The following is a 23,202-nucleotide window of genomic DNA, read 5'->3' on the forward strand; positions in this document are numbered from 1 at the left end:
TATTTTATAAACCGTGTGCATTTATTTTTGCTCGACTGGGGCTTTATTTTTTTGTCTTCAGAACGCGTGCTCCACTCATCCCTGTTTATATAATGGAACCTGCCTGAATGGATTTACAAATAAGAGATACCAATGCGTGTGTACAGCTTACTCTACCGGAGAAAACTGCGAAATAGGTAAAAACAAGCAGTAGTCTATAAGCTGCAACCCTCGTCACAATTGGTAAAAAATAGCTAAGCTTACGAGAAGAAATCAAATGAGGCCACACGAGGGCAAAGGAGCGGTATGCATCAACGAAATGGGCTAGTTGTGTTGAGATCAAAGTATTTCCTTTGGATCATTTCTTCCACCATCAAATGCAACTCCAGCACCATCGCCACCACATTCCTTCATTATCAGCATGGTAATTAAGGTTAATTAATTAATGATCCTTTTTTATTTCCTCTTGTCAGCTCTATTTCAGACCTGCAGAGAACTATATGACAACAACATGTAAGTAGCAAATTTAATTGATTTTTGCTCAGACGAACAACCCATTCAAGATTTTGATTGCCAAATAAAACTTGTTGAAACTTTTCCTGTTTATCAGGTCTAAAGGTAACAAAGCTTACCCACTGAAGGTTGGATCAGCTACAATTCCTGTCTACTGTCACATGACTGATGACCTTGGAGCATGCGGAGGTGGTGGATGGACGCTGGTCATGAAGATCGACGGCAGCAAGGTACTAAACAACTGGGTAGTAATTTAACCAGTGAATAGCGTTATCCACTTTCTAAGCAACTGGGCCCAGATGTTGTTTGGACTCCATATTTATTCTTCGAGCACATGTTTCTACAACCCCTAGAGGGGGGTACAACAATTCGTGCAATGTCACATCCGGGCTACAAAACAATACAAAACGACTTATCTAGAACGTTCGGCTTGTCACGCAATGTCACGTCCGATCTCTAGTACAAAACGGCTAGTCTAGAAAGTTAAGCTTTCAACATCCTCCACCTCGCAACTTGCGGTAGCATGTTGCGACTTAATCAGTCCTTAAAGCAACTTAGTCAGTCCTAATAGCGACTTAGTCAGTCCTTATAGCGACTTGGACGAACAATCTCTCTCCCTCTCCGAGTCCTCTGTGGAAGGGTGACTTCAGGTTCAGCTTCTTCATCAACATCCTCCATCGTCTCGGCCTCGCTGTCTAAAATCCCATTATCTCTTTCAGTACTCTCTGGTGAGCTTGTAATGGGCGGGAGATTGTCAGATTCAGCACAGAGCTCCAATTTGTACAGTTTGCGAATTGGTCGGTTTAGCAATCCCGACTTCACCTGGACAGTCGCAGCACGGCACCTTCCATCTCTGCCAACAATCAGCTGCCGGACAACCCCCATCTTCCAATTTAGACGCTTTTCTCTGTCATCAGCTACAAGGACAACTTCTCCTTCTTTTAAAGGATTTGGCAATGTCTTCCAAACTTCCCCCTGTGAACCCAGCACTTGATGTAGGTATTCTTTCTTCCAGATGTCATTCATGGAGGAAAGCCACTTTTTTCTCCGTTGAAATTCATCTGAGATGTTCAGTTCTCTTTCTTCTTCTTTGAAGTCTTCTCGCGGTGGCAACAGGAACTGTTCAGGACACAAAGGGATAGGAACACCACCACCAGGATTGCTCGACTCCCACAAGTAAGTGATAGGCCGGCGGTTGATGACTTTCTCCACCTCGGTTAGAGCGGTTACTAATTCCTCCCAGGAAAGCACATCATGGCCCAACGAACGACGTAGCAGGCCTTTAACAATGCCCACTAACCTCTCCCAGGCTCCTCCCCACCAAGGTCCGCGTTCCACCACAAATTGCCACTTCATGTCAAGATTCTTCTCTTTAACCCACTTAGCTGCCGCCACAAAGTTTGATCCATGATCACTTATGCACAACTGAGGGACACCTCTTCTGTTCATAAATCTCTGCAGTGCCTGAGTCAACGCTTCTACAGACAACGACGTCACAAGTTCCAAATGAATGGCTCTAACTGACATGCAGGTAAATACTACGAACCAGACCTTGCTGTTATCCTTCAGGTATAACGGTCCTCCTAGATCCATGCCAGTAGTTTCAAAGGGACGCTTGCAAGTTACACGACACCTAGGTAGAGGAGGTGTCTGTTCAGATGCAGGAGCCGCCAAGAACCTGCTACATTTCCTGCACTTCCGTATCACAGATGAGACTGATTTCTTAGAGCGCAGGATCCAAAGTCCTTGGCGTCTCAGTTCTGAAATAACTGTCGGAGTACCAGCATGTTGCATTTGTTCGTGAACATGAAGCACCAATTGGTTGACAACACCACACTTCTTAACTAGCACTGGATGGAGTTCCTCAAAGGTCGCTTCCACTTGTTGCAATCGGCCGCCCATCCTGATTAATCCTCCTTCCAAGAACGGGTGTAAGGACTGCAGACTAGACTGGCGGTAAACTGGTTGGCCATTTTCCAGTGACTCTAACTCCCTCCAGAAAAACCTTCTTTGCACTTGTTTCAGGATGACCATTTTGGCATATTGCAACTCTTCTGAGGTCAGCATAGTTTGGGTGTTTTTAGGAGACTTGCGCCAATGTAGCATCCAGGCAACACTTCTCAAAGTGCGAAGGTACTTGCTCGTTCGGGTTGGGTCAACAATTTCCTCCACATATTTGGGTTCTTGATTGTCAGCTACGGCCATCATCAGCAATGCAGTATCTGTGTCATTCTTTGGATGCTTCGGCCATTCTGCCTCAGGTCGTTTCAACCATTCCGGGCCGCTCCACCAAATCTTCACGCCAGACAACTGAGCTACCGTCATACCCCGAGTAGGTAAGTCCGCAGGGTTTTCATCTGTTGGAACCCACGACCACACTCCACCAACAGCAGTAATCTCTTCCACGCGGTTAGCTACAAACACTCCACCCACGCGCGGTCCTTGACTTATCCACGAGAGAGCAACACTGGAATCTGTCCAAAGGAATTCATCATCAATCTTAAGGACACCGCTGTACTCCAGTCTCAGTGAATTCAGAAGTCGAGCTCCTAGTAAGGCACCAAGAAGTTCTAGGCGAGGTATCGTGTCTCCGTTCGGTGGGGCAAGTCTACATTTCGAAGCAACAAGATTCACTGTTACGTCTCCATTTGTGTCTGCAACACGAATGTAGGCTGCCGCAGCATAGGCTCTGGAGGAGGCATCACAGAAAACATGAAGTGACAGTTTTGTGTACTTGCACTGAGAGGGAGTTATTCCCAACCATCGGTTTACTCTCAGATGGTTTCCTCCTGAGAACCCTTTCAATACCTCTTCGATACGCCTTCGCAAATCCGGGTCAACTTCCTCATCCCATCCAAGTTTCTCTTTCCAACAGTCTTGGACAATAATCTTCAATGGAGTGACAGCAGGGCTCACTAGCCCACATGGGTCGTAAATCTTAGACAGGCAGGACAACACTTCTCGTTTTGTAAGTTTCTTGGGTACCATATCTTCCAGATCAACAAGTGGAAGAAGTTCATCAGCTAACCCCAAGTACTTTGTGGAGTTGCTGCACTTGGCTGTCTGAAAACTCATGGAGCAGATTTTCATCGTTGGATCGAAATTTCCGCAGGTTAAAGCCACCATCTTTAAAGATACGCACTGCTTCATGCCAGAACTCCCTTGCTTTCTCAGTGTTCTCCATTGAGTTCACCGGATCATCCATGTAAAGGTTGCGAAGAAGTTGGGAAGCCATTTCTGATTCACCGATGAAACCCTCTAAATGCTGTTTTAGGACTACTTGCAGCAGAAATGGTGAGGATTTGGCACCAAAGAAAACCTTCTTGTATCTGTACACCTCGATCTCCCCTTGCAGGTTGAGCCACAAGAAGCAACAAACATTTCGGTCTTCCTCACGAAGCGACAGCTGGAGAAATGCCTTTTCAAGATCACCAACAACACCAACTTTGCCAACTCTGAAACGGAGAAGTATGCCCCACAACAGCGGTAAAAGGTTTGGTCCTTTCTCAAGGGCATCGTTAAGAGAAAGGCCTCCTTCAGACTTAGCTGAGGTATAGTGTACAATACGCAGTTTAGTTGTCTCTCGATCAGGCTTAACAACTCCTCGATGTGGAAGATAGGACTGAGGAATGCAGGCTTCTGGTAGCAGCTCAATGTGACCCTCTTCGAGGAGTGTTTTTAACTGAGTGTCATATGCTGTGTACTCTTCAGGCGACAACTTTCTCACCATGCGACGAAGCCTTGTTTCACAAAGGGCCTTGTTGAGTGCTAAATGCTTTAGGGCTTGAGGTTTCCAAGGCCACGACACAACATACTTCCCAGATTCATCGCGTTGGATAGCATTCTTTACCTCCTGCTCAAGGTCTCGTTCCAACACCTCCTCCTGTGCAACACCAAGGTGGTCCAAAGTCCAAAAGTTCTGAAGTTGTTCATGAACAGAGGCTCGAAATGCATGGACATGAGCTCTGGCAGCCACACCCGCAAATGGAATGGATCCACTTCCACCATGAAGGACCCACCCAAAAATTGTTGGTGTTCCTTTGAGGCCGTTCCTCAATTTAACTGTCATACCTTGGACAATGGTGTCATAGCAATCTTCGCCAAACACAATACCAATGCTATCTGTACCAGGGCCAGCAAGATCAGCAAGGACTGGACAACCACCAACAACCTCTTGAAGGGCTCGATAGGACTCAGGCTCCACCCTCTCAAAGACACCAGACAACTCATCCATCACTACAGCTTGGAAGGTAAAGGTATTTGGAAGATTTACTCCTCTTGCAGTCACCTCAACAACATCGAATTCGCCTTCCAGCACATCTCCAAGTGTCTCAATCCGCAAATGACGTTTGCCCACAACTCTCTTTGGTACATTTGCAGCCAAAAATGAAGACATCATTGTAAAAGTGGCCCCAGTGTCACACAGTGCTCTTACAGCCACATCCCCAATAACAACACACACAGTTCTCATCATCACGCCAGCAGTTTTGATGTCAGCATTCTTAGCGGAAGACATTACAGCAGCGTTTGGAGGTTGAGACGACGGTGGCAAATGACTCTGGTTAGCTGGTGTATAAGGAGGGGCAGCAGGATTCCACCTTGGGTGGTTTGGTGGGTTACTGGTACTTGGAGTAGGGTTTTGAACTTCTGGAATTTTCACTCCACCAGTCTTGCATAGCTGAGGGATATGGGATCCTCTCCCACACGGGCATGGTTTTCGAAAACCGCATGAAGCCATCCGGTGTCCACGTCGAGCACAACGAAAGCAAGCCCTTATTTCTTTCACTTTCTTAAAGCGATCATCAACCGACATAAGTACAGAGCACTGTTTAGGACTATGTGGACCCTTGCAAAAGGTACAGGTTACAGATTTAGCCATTAAACCAGATGCAGTTGGCAACAAAGTTTTTTCTTTTTCGATAGACTGGTGCTGTTCTACCTCAACAGGCTGGTCAGCACTCTCTCGGATTTCCAGTTCCTGTTCCAAAAATTTCAGCAGCTTCGAAAATGTCACATCTTCCTTTGATAAGCCAGCTTTTTCTTGGGCCCACACCAATCTCCAATCCTTGGGAAGTTTTGATTCGATCAAAGGCATCAAAAGGGATCCATATTGTTCAGTAGTAACTCCTTGTACTTCAAGCGCTCGCACAGTTGCACAAAGCTCATCCAATGCATCTCTCATAGCTTTATTGGATTGTTCAAGTGGTTTCATGTCTGCTAGTTTAGACATTAGGCGATTTTTTTTGCACTTCATCCTTGCCATAGCGTGATGTCAGGCGTTGTACAGCGACTTCATAGTTTGCCTCTTCAGTTTTGATGTTTGCAATGTATCCTGCGGCTTCGTCAGATAGCAGGGACTTTAAGTAAACAAACTTCTGCACGGTAGGTATTTCAACGTTATCATGTATTGCTACTCTGAAAATGTCCCAAAATTCTGGCCAGTCCAACACATCGCCCGAGAATTTCCTAAGGTCAGTCTTTGGCAACTTAATTTTAGGCGTACTTGACGTATGTTTTGGTGATGGAGCAATGGGTTCAAGCTTTGCACTTTCATTTTGCTTCTTTAACCATAATTTTACATCATTAATTCGTTCTCTTACCATATCGAACCATGGTCCTTGAGCTTCCACTTCATCTCCTACTTGAGTATCATCGTCCAAGAGCTTCTCGATTTCCATCTGCAGATCCTCGGCTATCTGCAATCTCGCAACAATCGAATCGAGTTTTTCCTCCACTCGAGTAACTTCAGGCAAGTCGGACTCAATCATGTTTCTAACAGCGTCGAAATCCCTTTTCATCCAGCCTCTCAATTCAACCCAGTGCGGGCTCTCCTCAGCTGATCAATTTGTTTCGTCTTCATTTCGATCGGCGTTGGCGACAGACGAAAGTAAACAACACTCGAGGCTAGCGATTAAACACGTCGCGGGTCACCATGTTTGGACTCCATATTTATTCTTCGAGCACATGTTTCTACAACCCCTAGAGGGGGGTACAACAATTCGTGCAATGTCACATCCGGGCTACAAAACAATACAAAACGACTTATCTAGAACGTTCGGCTTGTCACGCAATGTCACGTCCGATCTCTAGTACAAAACGGCTAGTCTAGAAAGTTAAGCTTTCAACAGATGTATATTCCAAGAATTCTCATTGATTTCCGACACCACATTTGTGCCAGACACAAGTACAGGATTTACACCTGTGCCAGACACAAGTACAGGATTTACAAAATTAAATGAACCCTATAAATTTTTTTGGAACATGTCGCGGAATATTGCACCGACCTGAAACTTGAACAGGAAGATTATCTATTAATTTTCTATTAAAAACGATCATCTACTTTTTTGTTCAATGATTTGCATTTAACTTTATCGTAAGGTGACAGTAAAAACCAACAATAGATACGGCTGTAAACCTCGCGCTAGGTTGGCACGAATAAATAAACTCGACTTTTTTGCAATTCTTGCAATCTTATAGCTGTTATTCATCAAGCTTTTGCTTAAAATTTCAACTTACTGTCTTACTTTTGAACTTCAAAGGAAACTTTTCATTACGATTCCAACCTCTGGATCAATCAAGATCTGTTTGACCTTACTGGAGGGAAGACTGGGCTGGACACTTTCGAGACCAAGTTACCGACCTACTGGAACACACCCTTCTCTAAGATTTGTCTTGGAATGAAGATCGCCCAGCAGATCAACTTTATTGTCATCAACAAACAGGCCAACTCTCTGTACTCACTGATCGCTGATGGGCAATACCGCACCACCTCACTGGGTCGTAACACGTGGAAGACGCTGATTGGTTCACAGGCCTCCTTGCAACTGAACTGCAACAAGGAAGGGTTTAATGTTGCATGTACTGCAAGTGATTCGAAGCCAACAAGAATTGGTATCATTAGTAACAATGAAAACGATTGTGTCAGTTGCAACTCATGGATCGGGTTTGGTAGAGGAGGAGATTCTAATGACATAAACACTTGTGGAAACGCAGCAAAATGGGAATCAGATAATGGAGACAAGTACATCAAATCAATGGGCTACATTCTGGTGCAGCGAGAAGGAACCGGTGACTTGAAGTTAAAACTCATTAATAAAGAAACTCAAAATAACCACATAAAAGCTTTGGCATACATCGCGGTGTAGTAAAAAGCAATAACCGTTTAAGGAATATGAAATCATAGCTATCATTGGGTTGTTTCTCTGTTATATTATTTTCAATCCTCTGTTGTTGTAGTTGTAAACAATAGAAGTTAAATGACGAAAATCCGTTAATTACTTGTCTAATAGATTCGTAAGGTGTCTTATACTTTACCTTAAAACTTTTCGCAAAGAGCAAAGAAAAGTTTGACAAGATTTTTATAGTGCAGAAGTGGTTAGAAGATCGCTTTTAAGTCCGGAGAAACTTCCATATAAAAATGATACGGATGCTCGGCGGAATTTCTCAAAACCGCCTATAAAAGGTACCTGGATCTCACTTTCGGGCGTGGCGCAAATTCATTTTTACCTCAAAGCGGTACCCGAAATCTGTCGAGTAAGGAATAATTCCTGTCATTATTCGGCTTTTAAAATATTATAAAAAGTACCACAATTACTCTAACGATGGCTTATGTATATTTTGTAAAAAGCAATATGTAGGTAACACAACCAAAAAATTGCGTAACCGCATTACTGGGCATAGAAATAGTAAGGATTCCGCCCTTAAAATTCATTTAGATTCACATAATCCCGCTTTTAACGAAACATTTAAGTTTGTAGAATTGAGCCATTCTAATCCTGACAAGTGTAAATGAGTTAGAGTCCATCTGTAAAAGTAAGTTGCATAGTAGTGAACCTGATGGCCTTAATAGGGTTGATCCGTTTGCATTACGCACCGGCGTTACTTAATTTAATATACATCTCGACACACCCTAACTGTACTTTAATATCATCTTACTTGTCGTTACAATTTCAAATGTTATTACACTGAAGAGGGACTAATGGCTTATGCATATTTTGTAAAAAGCAATAGGTAGGTATATAACACAACAAAAAAGTTGCGTGACCGCATTACTGGGCAGAGAAATAGTAAGGATTCCGCCCTTAAAACTCATTTAGATTCACATAATTCCGCTTTTAACGAAACATTTAAGTTTGTAGTATTGAGTCATTCTTCCCCTTAAGAAGTTTAATGAGTTAGAGTCCATCTGAAAAAGTTAGTTGCACACTAGTGAACCTGATGGCCTTAATAGGGTTGATCCGTTTGCATTACGCACCGGCGTTACTTAATTTAATATATATCTCGACACACCCTAACTGTACTGTAATATCATCTTACTGGTCGTTGCAATTTCAAATGTTATTACACTGAAGGAGTCGTTTAGGTCGAAAGGCCTTTGTAGTTCAATAAAATCGTAGCTGTATGGCGATACACAATTTGTTCTTTTTAGTATATATGCTTCACACTCTAAGCGGTACCAATCTACAAATTGTGTACCCTAAAACGTTGGACGAGCACCCCTTTCAATTTTATGTGTGAGTCCCCCCGCGCTATTGCATATCTGCAGGCAAGTTATCTAAGTATTTGTGCTCTAAATATAACCCATAATTATAAACTAGTGGTAATCAGAGATTTAGGAAGTGCGTTCGAACCCAGATAAATAACACAGGAAAAAAAAAAGCCAGGCCTGGACACGACTTTCCTGCATAAAAAATCTGAAAATGAGTTTTGCTATTCTCCCTACATTAACTTAAAGAGGAGTGTTCATTTATCATTTTAAACATTAAAACAATATAAATAGCAACAAATCAATTCGCTCCTCGGTTTTCTGTATTAAGCCAACTTGGAACTGGAAGATGTAACGAGACATTTATGTAGTGACTACGGCTAGGACAGAAATGTGTCCACAACTGATTAAATTGCGTTGTAAAAAACAAAAAAATGCTTATATAAGTAAAACGTTTAAGGGATATAGCTTTAGAGAAAATAAATTGAGCACACTTCCTTAAAAAAAGAAATTAAAACTATTAAAAAGTTTTAGGTTACACTAAAACAAACATTTCAAACGCAACGCAACCACGTATAATTCCTGGTAAACAAGTACTCGAGAAGTTTTCAAAGTACTCAACTTAACTTTCTTGGCAAACTTCCAAAAACTTCATTCGTATGCATTAATCACGAATTGTTACTCGAGATCGTGTGATTTGCTATACTGATTGGTCGAAAGAACACCTTTAACAACCTGACAGGAAAATATGCTCTGTACGAATTTTTTAATCAGCTTATCTAACGGAGACACAAATAAGTGCATTATGCTTTCATTGTGTCCCAAATCAGCAAAAAAATTTTAGTAAAACATTACGGAGTAAAAGAAGAAATTTAAAAAACAAAAGTTTTTTCCAGACCTCACATGAAGTAATGTACGTTTTTTTTAGCAAATTTGCCTTAAGATTCCGAAACTGATCAGAAGACGAAAGAGAAATTCAAGTATTATTCGGTATTATGGTCGACATTTTGTTTTTAATCAAAATTTGCTCCAGTTAGGTTTTATAAAAACAACGAGTTGCGCCTACGTTTAACGTTTTGCATAATTGATGACCATCATTGACAATATCCACTCTTTGAAGAATCAGTATTGAGTTGTGAATTGCTGGCTTTTAACAAGCCCTGATTGATATAAGATGCAGAAAAAAATCGTTCTTCGTTGTAAGCAAGTGAGTGGTTCCACAGAATTTTTTTGTTTTCTAAAATTCTGTTGGACGGCTGCCATGCATATTTCGTTATTTGTGTCCATTATTTGGGGAGCTTGTGTTCAACGTGTTGCGGCAGCAAATCAAGGTGAGTGATCGAGCATTGAAGTACAGAAAGAGTTTGTTTGAAAAACATCTCGAGCTAAGTTCATTCTGTAACTCGACGAATTGTTAATCTATATAATGAAAACGTCCTTAAAAAGAAAACAACATTTTAAGCTAAAGGTGTAAACTGACAAAACAAAACACTTTTCATCAACTTCGAAGAAAGATGGTTTAACAATAATGACAATAGAAAATGATACGAAAGAAGAACTCCAGACATCATTTAGCGCTCATTCGTTGCAAATTGATGTCAGCCTATAAAAAATTGTTTCGTTTTACTAAAAAATTCAGCTTAGTGGTACAGAATCATACAAACAATATTTAAGAGGAGGCCGACTTCCTGCAGAACAAAAACATCGTGGTTTCTTCGCGTTTTTACCAAAATAATACTTGAAAGCATTTGAAGATGGCACCAAAAATAGATCAGGAAACAAATGTATTCTGTTTATTTGGGCGCTTTAATTAAAAAAAAATGATGAAAAATGTTGCGTAATCAACATATTTTATTACGGTTATTGTTCCACTGTGATTCTCAAGACCAAACACAACATGAAGTCACCGTTTGTAGTGAACATTTTCTGTAATTCTTAAACTGCGCTGGCATATTTTAGTTCAGTTCAACGATTTGTTAACTGTAAAAGTTATGCAAAGGAGAGGTCTCAAACAATTTCCATTGGAAAACCTAGAATATAATGAGAACCAATCGCGCTATATCGGCACATATACAGAGATTAAATAGGTCAATGGCACAAATTATGAGACAAATCTGCAGTTATTTATTTCAAAATACATGTAGTCCTGCCCATCGTGCTTGAAGGTATAGCCCCAAAACTTTAAAAGCAACGTATCTGTTAAGATTATGATGTCTACTGGCGATTGGTTGTCATAGGCAACATCAATGAGATCATCATAACGTCTTTAATAATTAAATATCTGTCGCCTTGAAATAGTAATCTTCGAGCTGCTAATTTGAATCCCATTAAAAAAATTATTGGTTTCTTGTAAATGTAGAGAACTGGAACTAGTTATATATAGAACGATAGGGGACTGGCACTAGGCGAAGAAGGTTGTTAATCTAAGATGGCGTGAAACGCTTCGAGTGCGTATTAAAGTTAGATGTTCCTGTTTGTCGCTTGTTGGGCGTGTGGACTAACAAAATTGGCGACCCTGCCAGGACCTAAAACTCAAGGACAATGAAGGACTGTAGGAACCACTTGTGGCGAACGATTTTGGTATGTTTTTGAGCTTATCTGTGTTTTTCTTCGCGACCACGTGCTTTGTAAGTTGCCCGCCATATTTGTCAACCCGTGTGGAGAAGAACGAAGGACACACTATGGCCGAAGACCTTCAACTTGAAATACAGTCTAACATTTATGCCGCGGATTGGAGTTCACTCGAGCGAATTGCGGAGTTCTTTAAAGTCGAAATTGAAGGGAAGAGCAAACTATTCGTGGCGAAATTTATCGTTCAGCAACTCGAGGAAGGAATTGGCAAGTTGAAAGAAGCCGAAGTTGTGCCATACCTTAAAGATGTGAAAAAGTTGTTGACAGAAAAACCTTCTGGCATCAAGGACGAAGGTAAGAGTGGCAAGTTTGTTCCAAGTGTTTCCAAACCTCCCAGTGTAGCAAAGGAAGACTCAGTTCAAAAACTGTTGGCGACCAGCGCTTTACGTAGACAGTTTAAGATCAGTGGTCAAATTGGGGAGCCGGAACAAAAAGATAAGATTAGCTTCTCTTCACTTGCACGTCAGATTCAGACAGGGTTGGCCCAGGGTTATGCCGAAGATGAAATTGTTGATGGTGTGATTCGTTCAATCACACCTGGGATGGTGCTTAGGAGTTATCTGGAAACTTACAAAGACTTAACATTGGAACGTTTAAAGAAGATTCTTCGTAGCCACTATGGTGCGAAAAACACATCAGAACTCTATCAAACACTAGCATCATTATGTCAGAGCTCAAAAGAATCACCTCAAGTGTTTTTGATGAATGCCCTAGATCTGAGGCAGCAGATTCTGTTTGCATGTAGTGAAGGAGATGATGACACATCCCTACAGTATGATTCTGGGCACATACAGTGTCTGTTTCTTCGAACAGTAGAAACTGGTTTACAGGATGAAAGTATTCGTGCTAAGATTCGCCCATTCCTAAAGGACCCCAATGTGTCAGATGAAGTGTTAATGCAACAGATGAGTATGGCAACCTCAGCAGAAAAGGAGAGGGACAAGAAGCTAAGGAACAATAGCAAGACCAAACCACCAGCATTATCAGTGTCTACAGTATCTGATGACTCATCTAAAGGAAAGGAAGAAAACAAGAAAAGCACCCCTCAGAATGATCTTCTAGCAGCTATCAGTGCAATCAAGTCAGAAGTTGAGGCATTGAAAAGTGAGGTCAGAAAGAAGAGCACCGACCAAAGTGTGCCCCCTGGGAAGTGGCCGGAGAGAAGAAGACCACCTTTGTGTTCAAGCTGCCTTGAAAACAAGAAAGAGTATTGCAATCACTGTTTTAAGTGTGGGAGCCACTCTCATTTTGCAAGAGGATGCAGGGAGCAGTTAAACAGGAATCGACTGCTTCCGCGAGACGGGAAACAGTCGTAAATCCACCAAAGTCTCACCAATGTAACAACTGCTGTAAAACCGGAGTCAAGCAAGGACAGCTTAAAAGATGTAGTCAGTGTCGAAGTGTATGGTATTGTTCCACAGAATGTCAGAAAGGACACTGGTCTGATCACAAGGTGTTGTGCCAAGCAATAAGTCACCTCTCTGAGGCAAGTACACGTAAGTTTAAAGATTTTGTAGACCCAGCTTGTGTTAGCCATTTAACCCCAAGTGAACATGCTAAAGTTATTGGCCTTGTTGGTAAGAAGTGTATGGTAAAGTGCTTGCTCAATGACTGTGAATGTGACTTGTTATGGGACACTGGTGCCCAGGTATCCATAATATCAGTCGAATTACTTCAGCAACACCTAGGACAAGTAGCTATTAGACAGTTGTCAGAGCTCCTGGATACAAATCTAAATTTAACAGCAGTAAATGGGACCAAGGTACCTTACATTGGGTGGGTGGAAGTCAGAGTGAAGTTAACCTCTCTCAGCAGTGATAGTAGTCAAGAAGAACTGTTAGTGCCTTTCCTTGTAACATCAGAAAAGTTAGACTGTCCTATTCTGGGATATAATGTCATTGAAGAGCTGGTAAGCCAGGACCAGAATCCAAAGCCAATTATTTACAACAGTTTCCCTGGAAAAGATAAGACAAAATTAGATGCCTTGGTACACTTTATTCAGAGTTCAAGTTCAGATGCCATTTGTAAAGTGAGAACTGGAAGAAAAGATGTGGTCATACCTAAGGATAGCACAGTCGCTGTCAGTTGTCGTGCAAATACAGGACCTGTGTACAAGCAAACACCAGTGTTGTTCGAGCCAGACAGACTAGCACAGTTGTTGCCAGAGGGCTTAGAAGTTAATGAGACTTTGTTAAACATCAAACCAGGAAAAACTTCCCGTGTACAAGTTGCTGTATACAATGGGACAGATCATGACATCACACTAAAGAGCCGCACCTCATTAGGAGTTCTTCAGGCAGTGAAATCAGTGACTGCGGCAGACGTGAGGCTGAGTGAATGCAGTATCCAGACCGACCAACAACATCAAAGGGAGCACGAGCCTCAAGGGCCAACAAGACCAACTCCTTCTGGGCAGCAAGATGGAGAAAGCAAAAACCATCTCCCAGCAGTTGACCTTAGTGGCTTAAACCATGATCAGCGGATTGTAGCTGAGACAATGCTGAGGGAAGAGCATGAGTCATTCTCATCTAGTGAAGAAGATATTGGTTGCATCCCTGATCTGGAAATGGAGATTAACCTGAAGGATAGCCAGCCAGTGCAAAAGAAGTACACGTCGATCCCTCGACCATTGTACCCAGAGGTGAAACAGTACATCGAAGACCTTCTGAACCAGAATTTTATCACTGAATCTAAGTCTCCATATTCCTCTCCAGTTGTCTGTGTCCGAAAGAAAGATGGGTCTCTGAGACTATGCATCGACTACAGAGAACTTAACCGCAGGACTATTGCTGACAGACATCCCATCCCTAGAGTCCAAGAAACCCTGGATAGTCTTGGTGGTAATAGTTGGTTCAGTGTTCTCGATCAGGGTAAAGCATATCATCAGGGGTTTGTAAGCAAGGAGAGCAGAGCAGCCACAGCATTCATTACACCATGGGGACTGTATGAGTGGATAAGAATCCCATTTGGATTGATGAATGCGCCTGCAAATTTCCAGCGGTGTATGGAACGGTGTTTGGGTGACCTGAGGGACAAAGTGGCTATTCCATACCTTGATGACATCATAGTATTTAGCAGGACCTTTGGGGATCATGTTGAGCATCTGAGGACAGTGTTAAGAAAGTTACGTGAACATGGAGTGAAGTTGAAGCCGCGTAAATGTAGTTTGTTTAAAGGTGAGGTCCAGTTTCTAGGAAGAGTTGTGTCGGGTGATGGTTACCGGATGGACCCAGGGTGTGTTAAGGCTATTGAGAAGTTAAAAGAAGTGTCACCTAGAACTGTTGGTGAAGTCAGACAGCTTGCTGGAATATTAAGTTACTACCGCAGGTACATTAAGAACTTTGCCAAAGTTGCGAAACCAATTTATGATCTCCTAACTAGCACTGGGAAGGATGGTCAACCACCCTCAAAGACACCGATCTGTTGGGGTAGGGAACAGCAACTCGCCCTTCAAGAGTTAGTGAGACACCTCAGTCATCCACCTGTTATGGCTTACCCAGATTTCTCAAAACCATTCACTCTACACACTGATGCAAGTAAAGATGGTCTTGGGGCAGTGTTGTACCAAAACCAGGATGGGGTCATGAGAGTAATTGCTTATGCTTCACGAGCACTGTCACCGGCCGAAAAGAAGTACCACCTTCATGCAGGCAAGCTTGAGTTTCTGGCTCTAAAATGGGCAGTGACTGACCATTTCCGTGATTACCTTTACTACTCTCCAAAGTTTACTGTTTTCACGGATAACAACCCGTTGACATACATTCTAACTTCAGCAAAGCTCAATGCCACAGGTTTGCGGTGGGTTAATGAATTAGCCGATTTCCACTTTGAAATCAAGTATCGACCAGGAAAAGCCAATGCGGATGCTGACACCCTGTCCCGAATGCCAATCAGCTTTGAGGAGTATATGGAAAGTTGTTCAGAAGTAGCTAGTCAAGATGTTCTGGATGCTGTCACTTCCTCAATCCATGTAACTAACACTGTTCAGACCGCTTGGTTGTCATCACTAACAGCAGTGCCTGATATCTTAAAGGAAGAGTGTGTTAACGTTCCAACTATGCCACATAGTGAACTTATCGCAGCTCAACAAGAGGATCCGACAATTGGTCGTGTCTTACATTTTATGCAAGTCGGAAGCCGTCCAACCTACCAGGAGAAACAGAAAGAGTCAGCTAGTGTACGACAGCTCTTACATGAATGGAACAAACTGTTTATTTCTGAAGATGGAATTCTTTGCCACAAATGTGGATCTAGAGATCGAATGGTCTTACCCAAGAAATACCACAAAAAGGTGTATGAAGAACTACACGAAAACATGGGGCACCTGGGTGCAGACAGAGTAGTGGAACTAGCTAGAGAACGTTTCTATTGGCCGTTCATGAGGGCAGACATTACCCATTATGTCACGAAAGTGTGCCATTGCCTTAAGCAACGAAAACCTGCGACTCACGTTAATGCACCACTTCAACCTATTGTTTCTACAGCACCTTTCCAACTTGTTTCCATGGACTTTGTTCATCTCGAACCAAGCTCGGGCGGATACCAGTATATATTGGTGATCATGGATCACTACACCAGATTTGCTCAAGCGTATGCTACACGTGACAAGTCTGCAAAGACTGCTGCTGATAAATTGTATAATGACTTCATCATGAGATTTGGATTCCCAGAAACCATCCATCATGACCAGGGTGGAGAATTCGAAAACAAGCTCTTCTACAACCTTGAGAAACTGAGTGGGATTAAACATTCACGGACAACACCCTATCACCCGCAGGGAAATGGGCAGGTCGAAAGGTTCAACCGGACGCTTTTATCCATGCTGAGAGCCTTACCGGAGAAACAGAAATCCCGCTGGCGTGACCATCTCAATAAAGTAGTTCATGCATACAACTGTACGCGTCATGACTCAACTGGATTTTCACCTTTCTATCTATTGTTTGGTAGAAACCCGAGACTACCTATTGACTTAATGTTTGGCTTGAAACCTCCAGAGGGATTTTCTACATATCCTGAATATGTCAGAAATTGGCGAAGAGCAATGAAGGAAGCTTACGATTTAGCCTCTGCCCATGCAAAGAAAAGTGCAGACATGGGGAAACAACAGTATGACAAGAAAGTCAGACACACTGCGCTGTGTGAAGGAGATCGTGTTCTTGTACGAAACATGAGTGAGCGTGGTGGCCCGGGAAAACTTCGACCTTACTGGGAGCAAGAAATCTATGTTGTAACTAAGAAGAGGAAGGATATGCCAGTTTATGAAGTAAAGCCAGAGAGTGGAAATGGAAGGTCAAAAGTTCTCCATCGCAACATGCTATTACCGTGTTCTTACTTGCCGGTTGAGACCCCACTTAAGTCATCAAAGAGTCGCCGTACAGTATCTAGGAGGTCCAACAGACAGCAGGCTTCACAAGAAGAGACAACCGGAACTACTGATGAGGACATTAGCCTCACACCTGATAAGCTTCAACAACTTTACGAGTCTACGAGACAAGAGTCATATGTAGTTGAAGAGGACATTGACCCTTGTATAGTTGATTCTCCAGACTCAGAGGGAGAAGAAGAAGATGACCCGGAGCAACCAGTTGGTACAGTAGATGATGAAGCTGCAGATAGCTTACCTATAAGACAGTCACATCGTATGAGCAGACCACCTGTTAGGATGACCTATGATGTAATGGGACAACCCTCCTTCCAAACAAGTTCTACAGCAGGAATTCAAGGTGTCACAGTATCGTACCCACAGCAGTTGTGGCAACCTGTCACAGTATCATGGATGCTACAACCTGTTCTGCAGCCCTATAGCTATTTTGCACCTTTTCCAGTATCATCACAGCCGATGTATTCTGTGCCTATGTGGTGTTACTAGCAGGCCCTTAGACATTAACTTGAGAAGAACGGAACTGATTTGCATTGAAGCTACGTTCATCCTAGATAAGACTGTTAAATGTTTCCTTTTGGTATTGTATAATTTCGTACAACGTTTTGCTTGTGTATAGTGGTTTAAACTCGTTTCATTAAGAGAATTATTTTTCTCTATCTCGGAATATTCTTTGTACAAGGAAGTCAAGTCGTGTTATAGAAAAAGGCATAAGTATTGCAAAGATAGAACAGTGACATCTTGAGTGCAACATAAGCTGGCCTGATCAACCAGAGTACTTTTGTTAACCCCAGGATGAGATACAAGTGTACAAAGAACTGTTATATGAGATAACCAAGAAGAGACTATTGTCTATTTGTTCATGTTGAGGACAACATCTTTTTTCAGAGAGGGAGAAATGTAGAGAACTGGAACTAGTTATATATAGAACGATAGGGGACTGGCACTAGGCGAAGAAGGTTGTTAATCTAAGATGGCGTGAAACGCTTCGAGTGCGTATTAAAGTTAGATGTTCCTGTTTGTCGCTTGTTGGGCGTGTGGACTAACATAAAGCATCAAAAAATGTTAAGCTATAGAGCATGCACATTTTTTTACGTCTAAAATATAAAGAAAGAACAGATCGATTTCAAGGATAAACGGTGAAAAGAGTTTGAATTATTTTTTAATTTTGAAAAACGAAACAAATGCATCCTATGATGAAACGTTTGCTTACAAAACGGTTACCATAAAAGGTATTAAGAAAAAAATAAAAAATAAAAATAAAAAAATTAGGAAATATAATGTGGAAATGACACGGAGGTGAGCAAATTCAAATCTTGAACTTTCATACTTTATCTTTCAAAAAGTAGTATTTAAAAATAACTTTAATTAATTAACGCTTTTGCCTATTTTGACAAAGTGCTGCTAAATTTGGTAAAACAATAAAAATGCAAACAGAAAACTAAGAAATAATATCGATTAACCCTATTCAGACCGGGGGGGAGGGCTTTTGAGGCCCGCGCTGACTTTGAACTTTTATAACTTTTTTAAGATTTAACCAAACGCTGCCAAACTTTCTGAGCTTTCCTAAAATTTATCTGGCAACAAATTGGTAGGGTTGGATGATGTGTCAGGAACTTGACATCACCATGGCAACGGCATTTTGACAGGCATGTTTTCCCAAATTTGTAATTTTGCGTGTTTCTGTTAATAAAAATCAACTTAAATGGCATTATTTTTACATTTTTACGGGTTTTAAGCACATTTTTATTCATTTGGAGTACTTTGCAATGATTTTGGGTGGTTTTCTGGCATTTTGGAAAAAATTTGAAATCCAAGATGGCGGCTGTTTTGACATCATGATGTAATTGTCACGTGATGTGACGTCACCATCCCACGTGACGTATACCAAAAGAAAAAGTTTTGGACGTACAATACATCCTATAAGTTTCATGGTGATTGCTTAAATATTCTGGAAGTTACATAGGGGGGGCTTCCGAAGCCCACCCCCCCCCCCCCCGGTCTGGGAAGGTCCAAAAAAGCCCGGTCTGAATAGGGTTAAAGGAAAATTCGTTAATTTTGTAATGCATAGATATGAACAGTGGTTGCCGTGGTAACGCCTAAGTTGTTGAACACAAGACACTAAAATCAAAATGTTTGTTCATGAAAAAGAGTTCATTAATAGCGAATAAACGGTCTGTCGTTCTATATGTGATATGTCTTTTTTTATTATTATTTTATTTATTTTCAGGCACGTGCGGGCGACACGTTAAATTTACTTTTGAAAAAGATGGCTATGCTCTTCAGGGTCACGTGATTAAAAATCTTTCACTACAACTGGGTCAGACACGTGATCCTTGTAGAGATCAATGTGTTATGGAGAGTCGCTGCGTGTCAATCAACATCGGTCCACCAATAAACGACAGAGTGGTATGCGAACTGAGTGACTCGGATCACTCTTTACACCCGGAAGATCTTAAACCACGAGCAGGCTTTACCTACACAGCTACTGAGGTAAAAATCAAAATACAGTTTTTAAGATAAATGTCAAGATAAGACTGATGGTCTTGGAAAGTTGATTTTAAAGCGATATTTTTTAACAGTCATACAAAAAAATCGGCGACGTCGGTACTAACACTCCATTATGCGACTGTGTTACGAAGCCAAATACTCGCAGGTAGCTCAGTAGCGAATGTTTTAATATTTTTTTGTTCTTATAAAAGGATGAATAGTATTCCCGGATATAGTCGGGAAACGAATCATATGTGCAAACTGCGGATGACAGATCAAAAGAGAATTTTTATTTTTATTTTTTGGTATTTTTGGTGGGCTCTATTTTGTTCTCAACAGAACGCGTGCTCCAGTAATCCTTGTTTTTACAATGGCACCTGCCTGAATGGATTTACAAACAAGAAGTACCTTTGCGTGTGTACAGCTTACTATACGGGAGAAAACTGCGAGACAGGTAAAAACAAGCAGTAATTTACTAGCAGCAACCCTCGTCAAACGGTTTTATTATTATGATTATGATAATGATTATGATTATAATTATGACTATGATTATGATTATCATTTTTATTATCGTTATAAATTTATTCATTTTTTAGACCAACCTTTAAACTTAGAGCATAGGCTATCTGGAGGAAAGAAGTTTGTACTCTATATTTTTAGTTTTTTTTAAACTGTATGAACAAAATGTAACAAAGGTTGTTTACAGACTACTACTGCTCCGTGCTTGATATCAGAAGTTAAAAATGCGTGGAAAACGATTAAAATTGCAAGTTGTGTTAAGATCAGAGCATTTGCCTTGGATCATTACTACCACCATCAACTTCAGCATCACCGCTACCGCATAACGCAATAATCAATATGGTAATTAAGGTTAATTTAATAATGATCTTTTTATCAATTCCTATTGTCAGCTCTATTCCAAACCTGCAAGGAACTGTATGACAACAACATGTAAGTAGCAAATTAACGGATATTTGGCCAGTCAAACAGCTTATATATGACTTAGATTGACAAATATAACCATGGTGCTGAACGAGGTAACGTGACATTTAACACTAACTCATTAACCACTTGTCCGATCTGAAGTAGCACAAAGATTAAATTTGAAAAAAATCTCGCGACCAAATTTGTATATCTTTGTGATCTTAAGCTGTTCTTCTTTTGGGTTAAACTGTCTGCCTTTTTATGAAACTTTCCTTGTTTTTCAGGTCTGAAGGTGACAGGGCTTACCCACTGAAGGTTGGATCAGCTGCAATTCTTGTCTACTGTTACATGACCTCTGACCTTGGATCATGCGGAGGTGGTGGATGGACGCTGGTCATGAAGATCGATGGTAGCAAGGTACTGAACAATAATGATCATTTTAAATTATCCTATTTAAATGAAATTAAATTAGCATGCTTTTAACATTTATTGTTGTAAATAGTTTTATTTTCTATTTTAAATTTTTAACATTGTTCCTTCTGTTACTTTTATTTTTCTTCGATTCCTTTTCTTCTTTTACTTTTTATGAGGGCCACGAGTTTATTAGTTAAATTACCGTCAAGTGTAACCCTCTTGAAATAAAGACACCATATTTGCATTTTGTCACTTCGCCAAACTTTACAAGTTTATTAAACATTTATCTGGGAATTATTTGATAGGATTAGGTTGTTGTGTCAGGAGCATGATATTACCATGGTAATGGCATTTTGACAGACATGTTTTCCCAAATTCCCAAATTTGTAATTTTGTGTTCCTATAAATGAAAATCACATTTAATACAGTTATTTTCACCTTTTTAGGTTTTCTTTGCACCCTTTAATTGATTTTGAGTACTTTTCAGTAATTCTCGACGGTTTTCTGACGTTTTGGAAAAAATTTGAAATCCAAGATGGCGGATCCAAAATGTAGGCTGTTTTGACATCGTGATGCAATTGTCACGTGATGTGACGTCATCATCCCGCGTGACGTATATAAAAAATAGGTTTTTGGACATACTATTTATCCTCTAAGTTTCATTGTGATTGTTAAATATTCCGAGGTGGGGCGGAACGCCCTCCCCACCTCCCTCCCACGGTCTGAAAAGATCCAAAAAACAGCCCGGTCTGAATAGGGTTAAATACAATCCTAATGAGAGAACATTTCGACATACAATTAAGTATAAAAATTAGCGAAAATAAGCCACGACGTTTCGAACTCATCTTGAGTTCATTATGAAGTAAGAAAAAAATAAAATAACGGTCGAGTTTAAGTTTAAATGCAAATAGAGGTGATAGAGTATATTCGAATATTTTAAAGAAGTGTTTCGCGGTCATTAGCGTTCACAGTGTCAGTGCGTGCTGTATTTAATCAGGAACATACTTTCGCACGTATTGAGTCCGCCTGCGTGTTTAGTGCTGGTTTACTCTCGCGAATTAAAAGCATTTCGTTTACTACTAGGCATTTCTTTAAAACGGAAAACATATTTCTTATGTCAGGACTCACGACAGTGGACACCGTGGACAACTTAAACTCGACCGTTATTTTATTTTATCTACTTGATAATGAACTCAAGATGGGTTCGAAACGTCGTGGCTTATTTTCGCTAATTTTTATACTTAATTAAATACGATCATTGACTTTTTTGTTCAACGGGTTCTATTTTACTTTAACGTGACAGTAAAAAATAGCAATAACTACGGTTACAGTCCTCGCGTTAGGCTGGAACAAAGAAATAAACTCGATTTTTTTTTAACAAGATCTTGTGGAGTCCAATCATCTTGCAATTGTTGCAGCTGTCATTTATCGAAGTTTTTTTCTTACTTTTTAATCACAAAGGGAACCTTTCATTACAATTCCGACTTTTGGATCAACCAAGAACCGTTCAACCCTACAGGAGGAGAGAATGGTCTGGACACTATCGAGACCAAGTTACCAACCTACTGGAACACATCCTTCTCCAAGATTTGTCTTGGTATGAAGATCGGCCAACAGATCAACTTCATTGTCATCAACAAGCAGGCCAACTCTCTTTACTCGCTGATCGCTGACGGGCAATATCGCGCCTCCGCGCTGGGTCGCAACACGTGGAAGACGCTGATTGGTTCCCAAGCCTCCTTGCAGGCCAACTGTAACAAGGAAGGTTTCAATGTTGAGTGTCCTGGAGCGTTTACAAGAATCGGTATAATTGCAAACAACGAAAACTATTGCGACTATTGTGATTCAAGAATCGGTTTTGGTACAGGAGGACAGCCTGATAACTCCAACACGTGTGGAAACGCAGCAAAATTTTTCGCCGATAATGGAGATAAATACATCAAAGCGATGGGTTACATTCTGATTAAGTGAGAAGGAACTGGTGAACTGAAGCAAGATCCATTTTTAAATATACTCATTTTATTAATAAGCACAAAAGCCATGGCAAACATCGTGGTGTAGTAAAAAGCAGTAATTACATTTGAAACTGTCATCACATTAAGATGTTTTTTTATTATTATATTATATCCAAGCCTTTGTTATGATGTTGCAGTTGTAAACAGTTGAAGTTGAGTGATAAAAATTCTGTTAATTACTCGTCGTATTAAAACTAACTTGGCCAAATAGTTTTGTCGAGTGGCTAATATTTGACATTAAATTAAACGTTTCGCAAAAGTGCAAACTTACGAACAGTGCGAAAGTGTTCAGGCCTTGTTGTTTGTGTAATTTATCATACTGTTATTCTTTTGACAGATGCATTTAACTTGATTAGCACAGGGGTGCTTAA

The 23,202-nt window shown here is 40.9% G+C and overlaps 2 protein-coding genes across 3 annotated transcripts in view; both read left to right on the forward strand.

Moving 5' to 3' along the window:
• The window catches only part of LOC144636371 (uncharacterized), a 40,985-nt gene extending 32,006 nt beyond the window's left edge, over positions 1–8,979 (forward strand). Inside the window, exons 3-6 of one of the 2 annotated variants that reach the window (XM_078495565.1) lie at positions 62–176; positions 453–492; positions 590–722; positions 7,032–8,979. In XM_078495565.1, the coding sequence (XP_078351691.1) occupies positions 62–176; positions 453–492; positions 590–722; positions 7,032–7,637 (894 nt within the window). In that variant the 3' untranslated portion in view covers positions 7,638–8,979. The remainder of the gene's footprint in view (positions 1–61; positions 177–452; positions 493–589; positions 723–7,031) is intronic. The other variant, XM_078495566.1, reaches the window with a different exon arrangement.
• Positions 8,980–10,114: 1,135 nt separating this feature from the next.
• On the forward strand, positions 10,115–22,872 carry LOC144636373 (uncharacterized). Its single transcript, XM_078495568.1, has 6 exons — positions 10,115–10,308; positions 19,219–19,481; positions 19,818–19,932; positions 20,390–20,429; positions 20,687–20,819; positions 22,278–22,872. Exons 1-6 carry the CDS (start codon positions 10,152–10,154, stop codon positions 22,785–22,787), a joined length of 1,218 nt encoding a protein of 405 aa, XP_078351694.1. The 5' UTR covers positions 10,115–10,151; the 3' UTR covers positions 22,788–22,872.
• Positions 22,873–23,202: the final 330 nt, after the last annotated feature.

This window comes from Oculina patagonica, chromosome 13, assembly GCF_052425735.1.
Source record: "Oculina patagonica isolate OP01 chromosome 13, crgOcupat, whole genome shotgun sequence".
In the NCBI taxonomy this organism is placed as follows: Eukaryota; Metazoa; Cnidaria; class Anthozoa; order Scleractinia; family Oculinidae; genus Oculina; species Oculina patagonica.

Bases quoted from the DNA above. Each gene is read 5' to 3' on its own strand.
- LOC144636373 (XM_078495568.1), top strand. From the start codon at position 10,152: ATGCAGAAAAAAATCGTTCTTCGTTGTAAGCAAGTGAGTGGTTCCACA. The intron at 19,482-19,817 runs GTAAAAATCAAA...TGTTCTCAACAG, and splicing joins TTACCTACACAGCTACTGAG to AACGCGTGCTCCAGTAATCC. The intron at 20,820-22,277 runs GTACTGAACAAT...TTAATCACAAAG, and splicing joins TGAAGATCGATGGTAGCAAG to GGAACCTTTCATTACAATTC.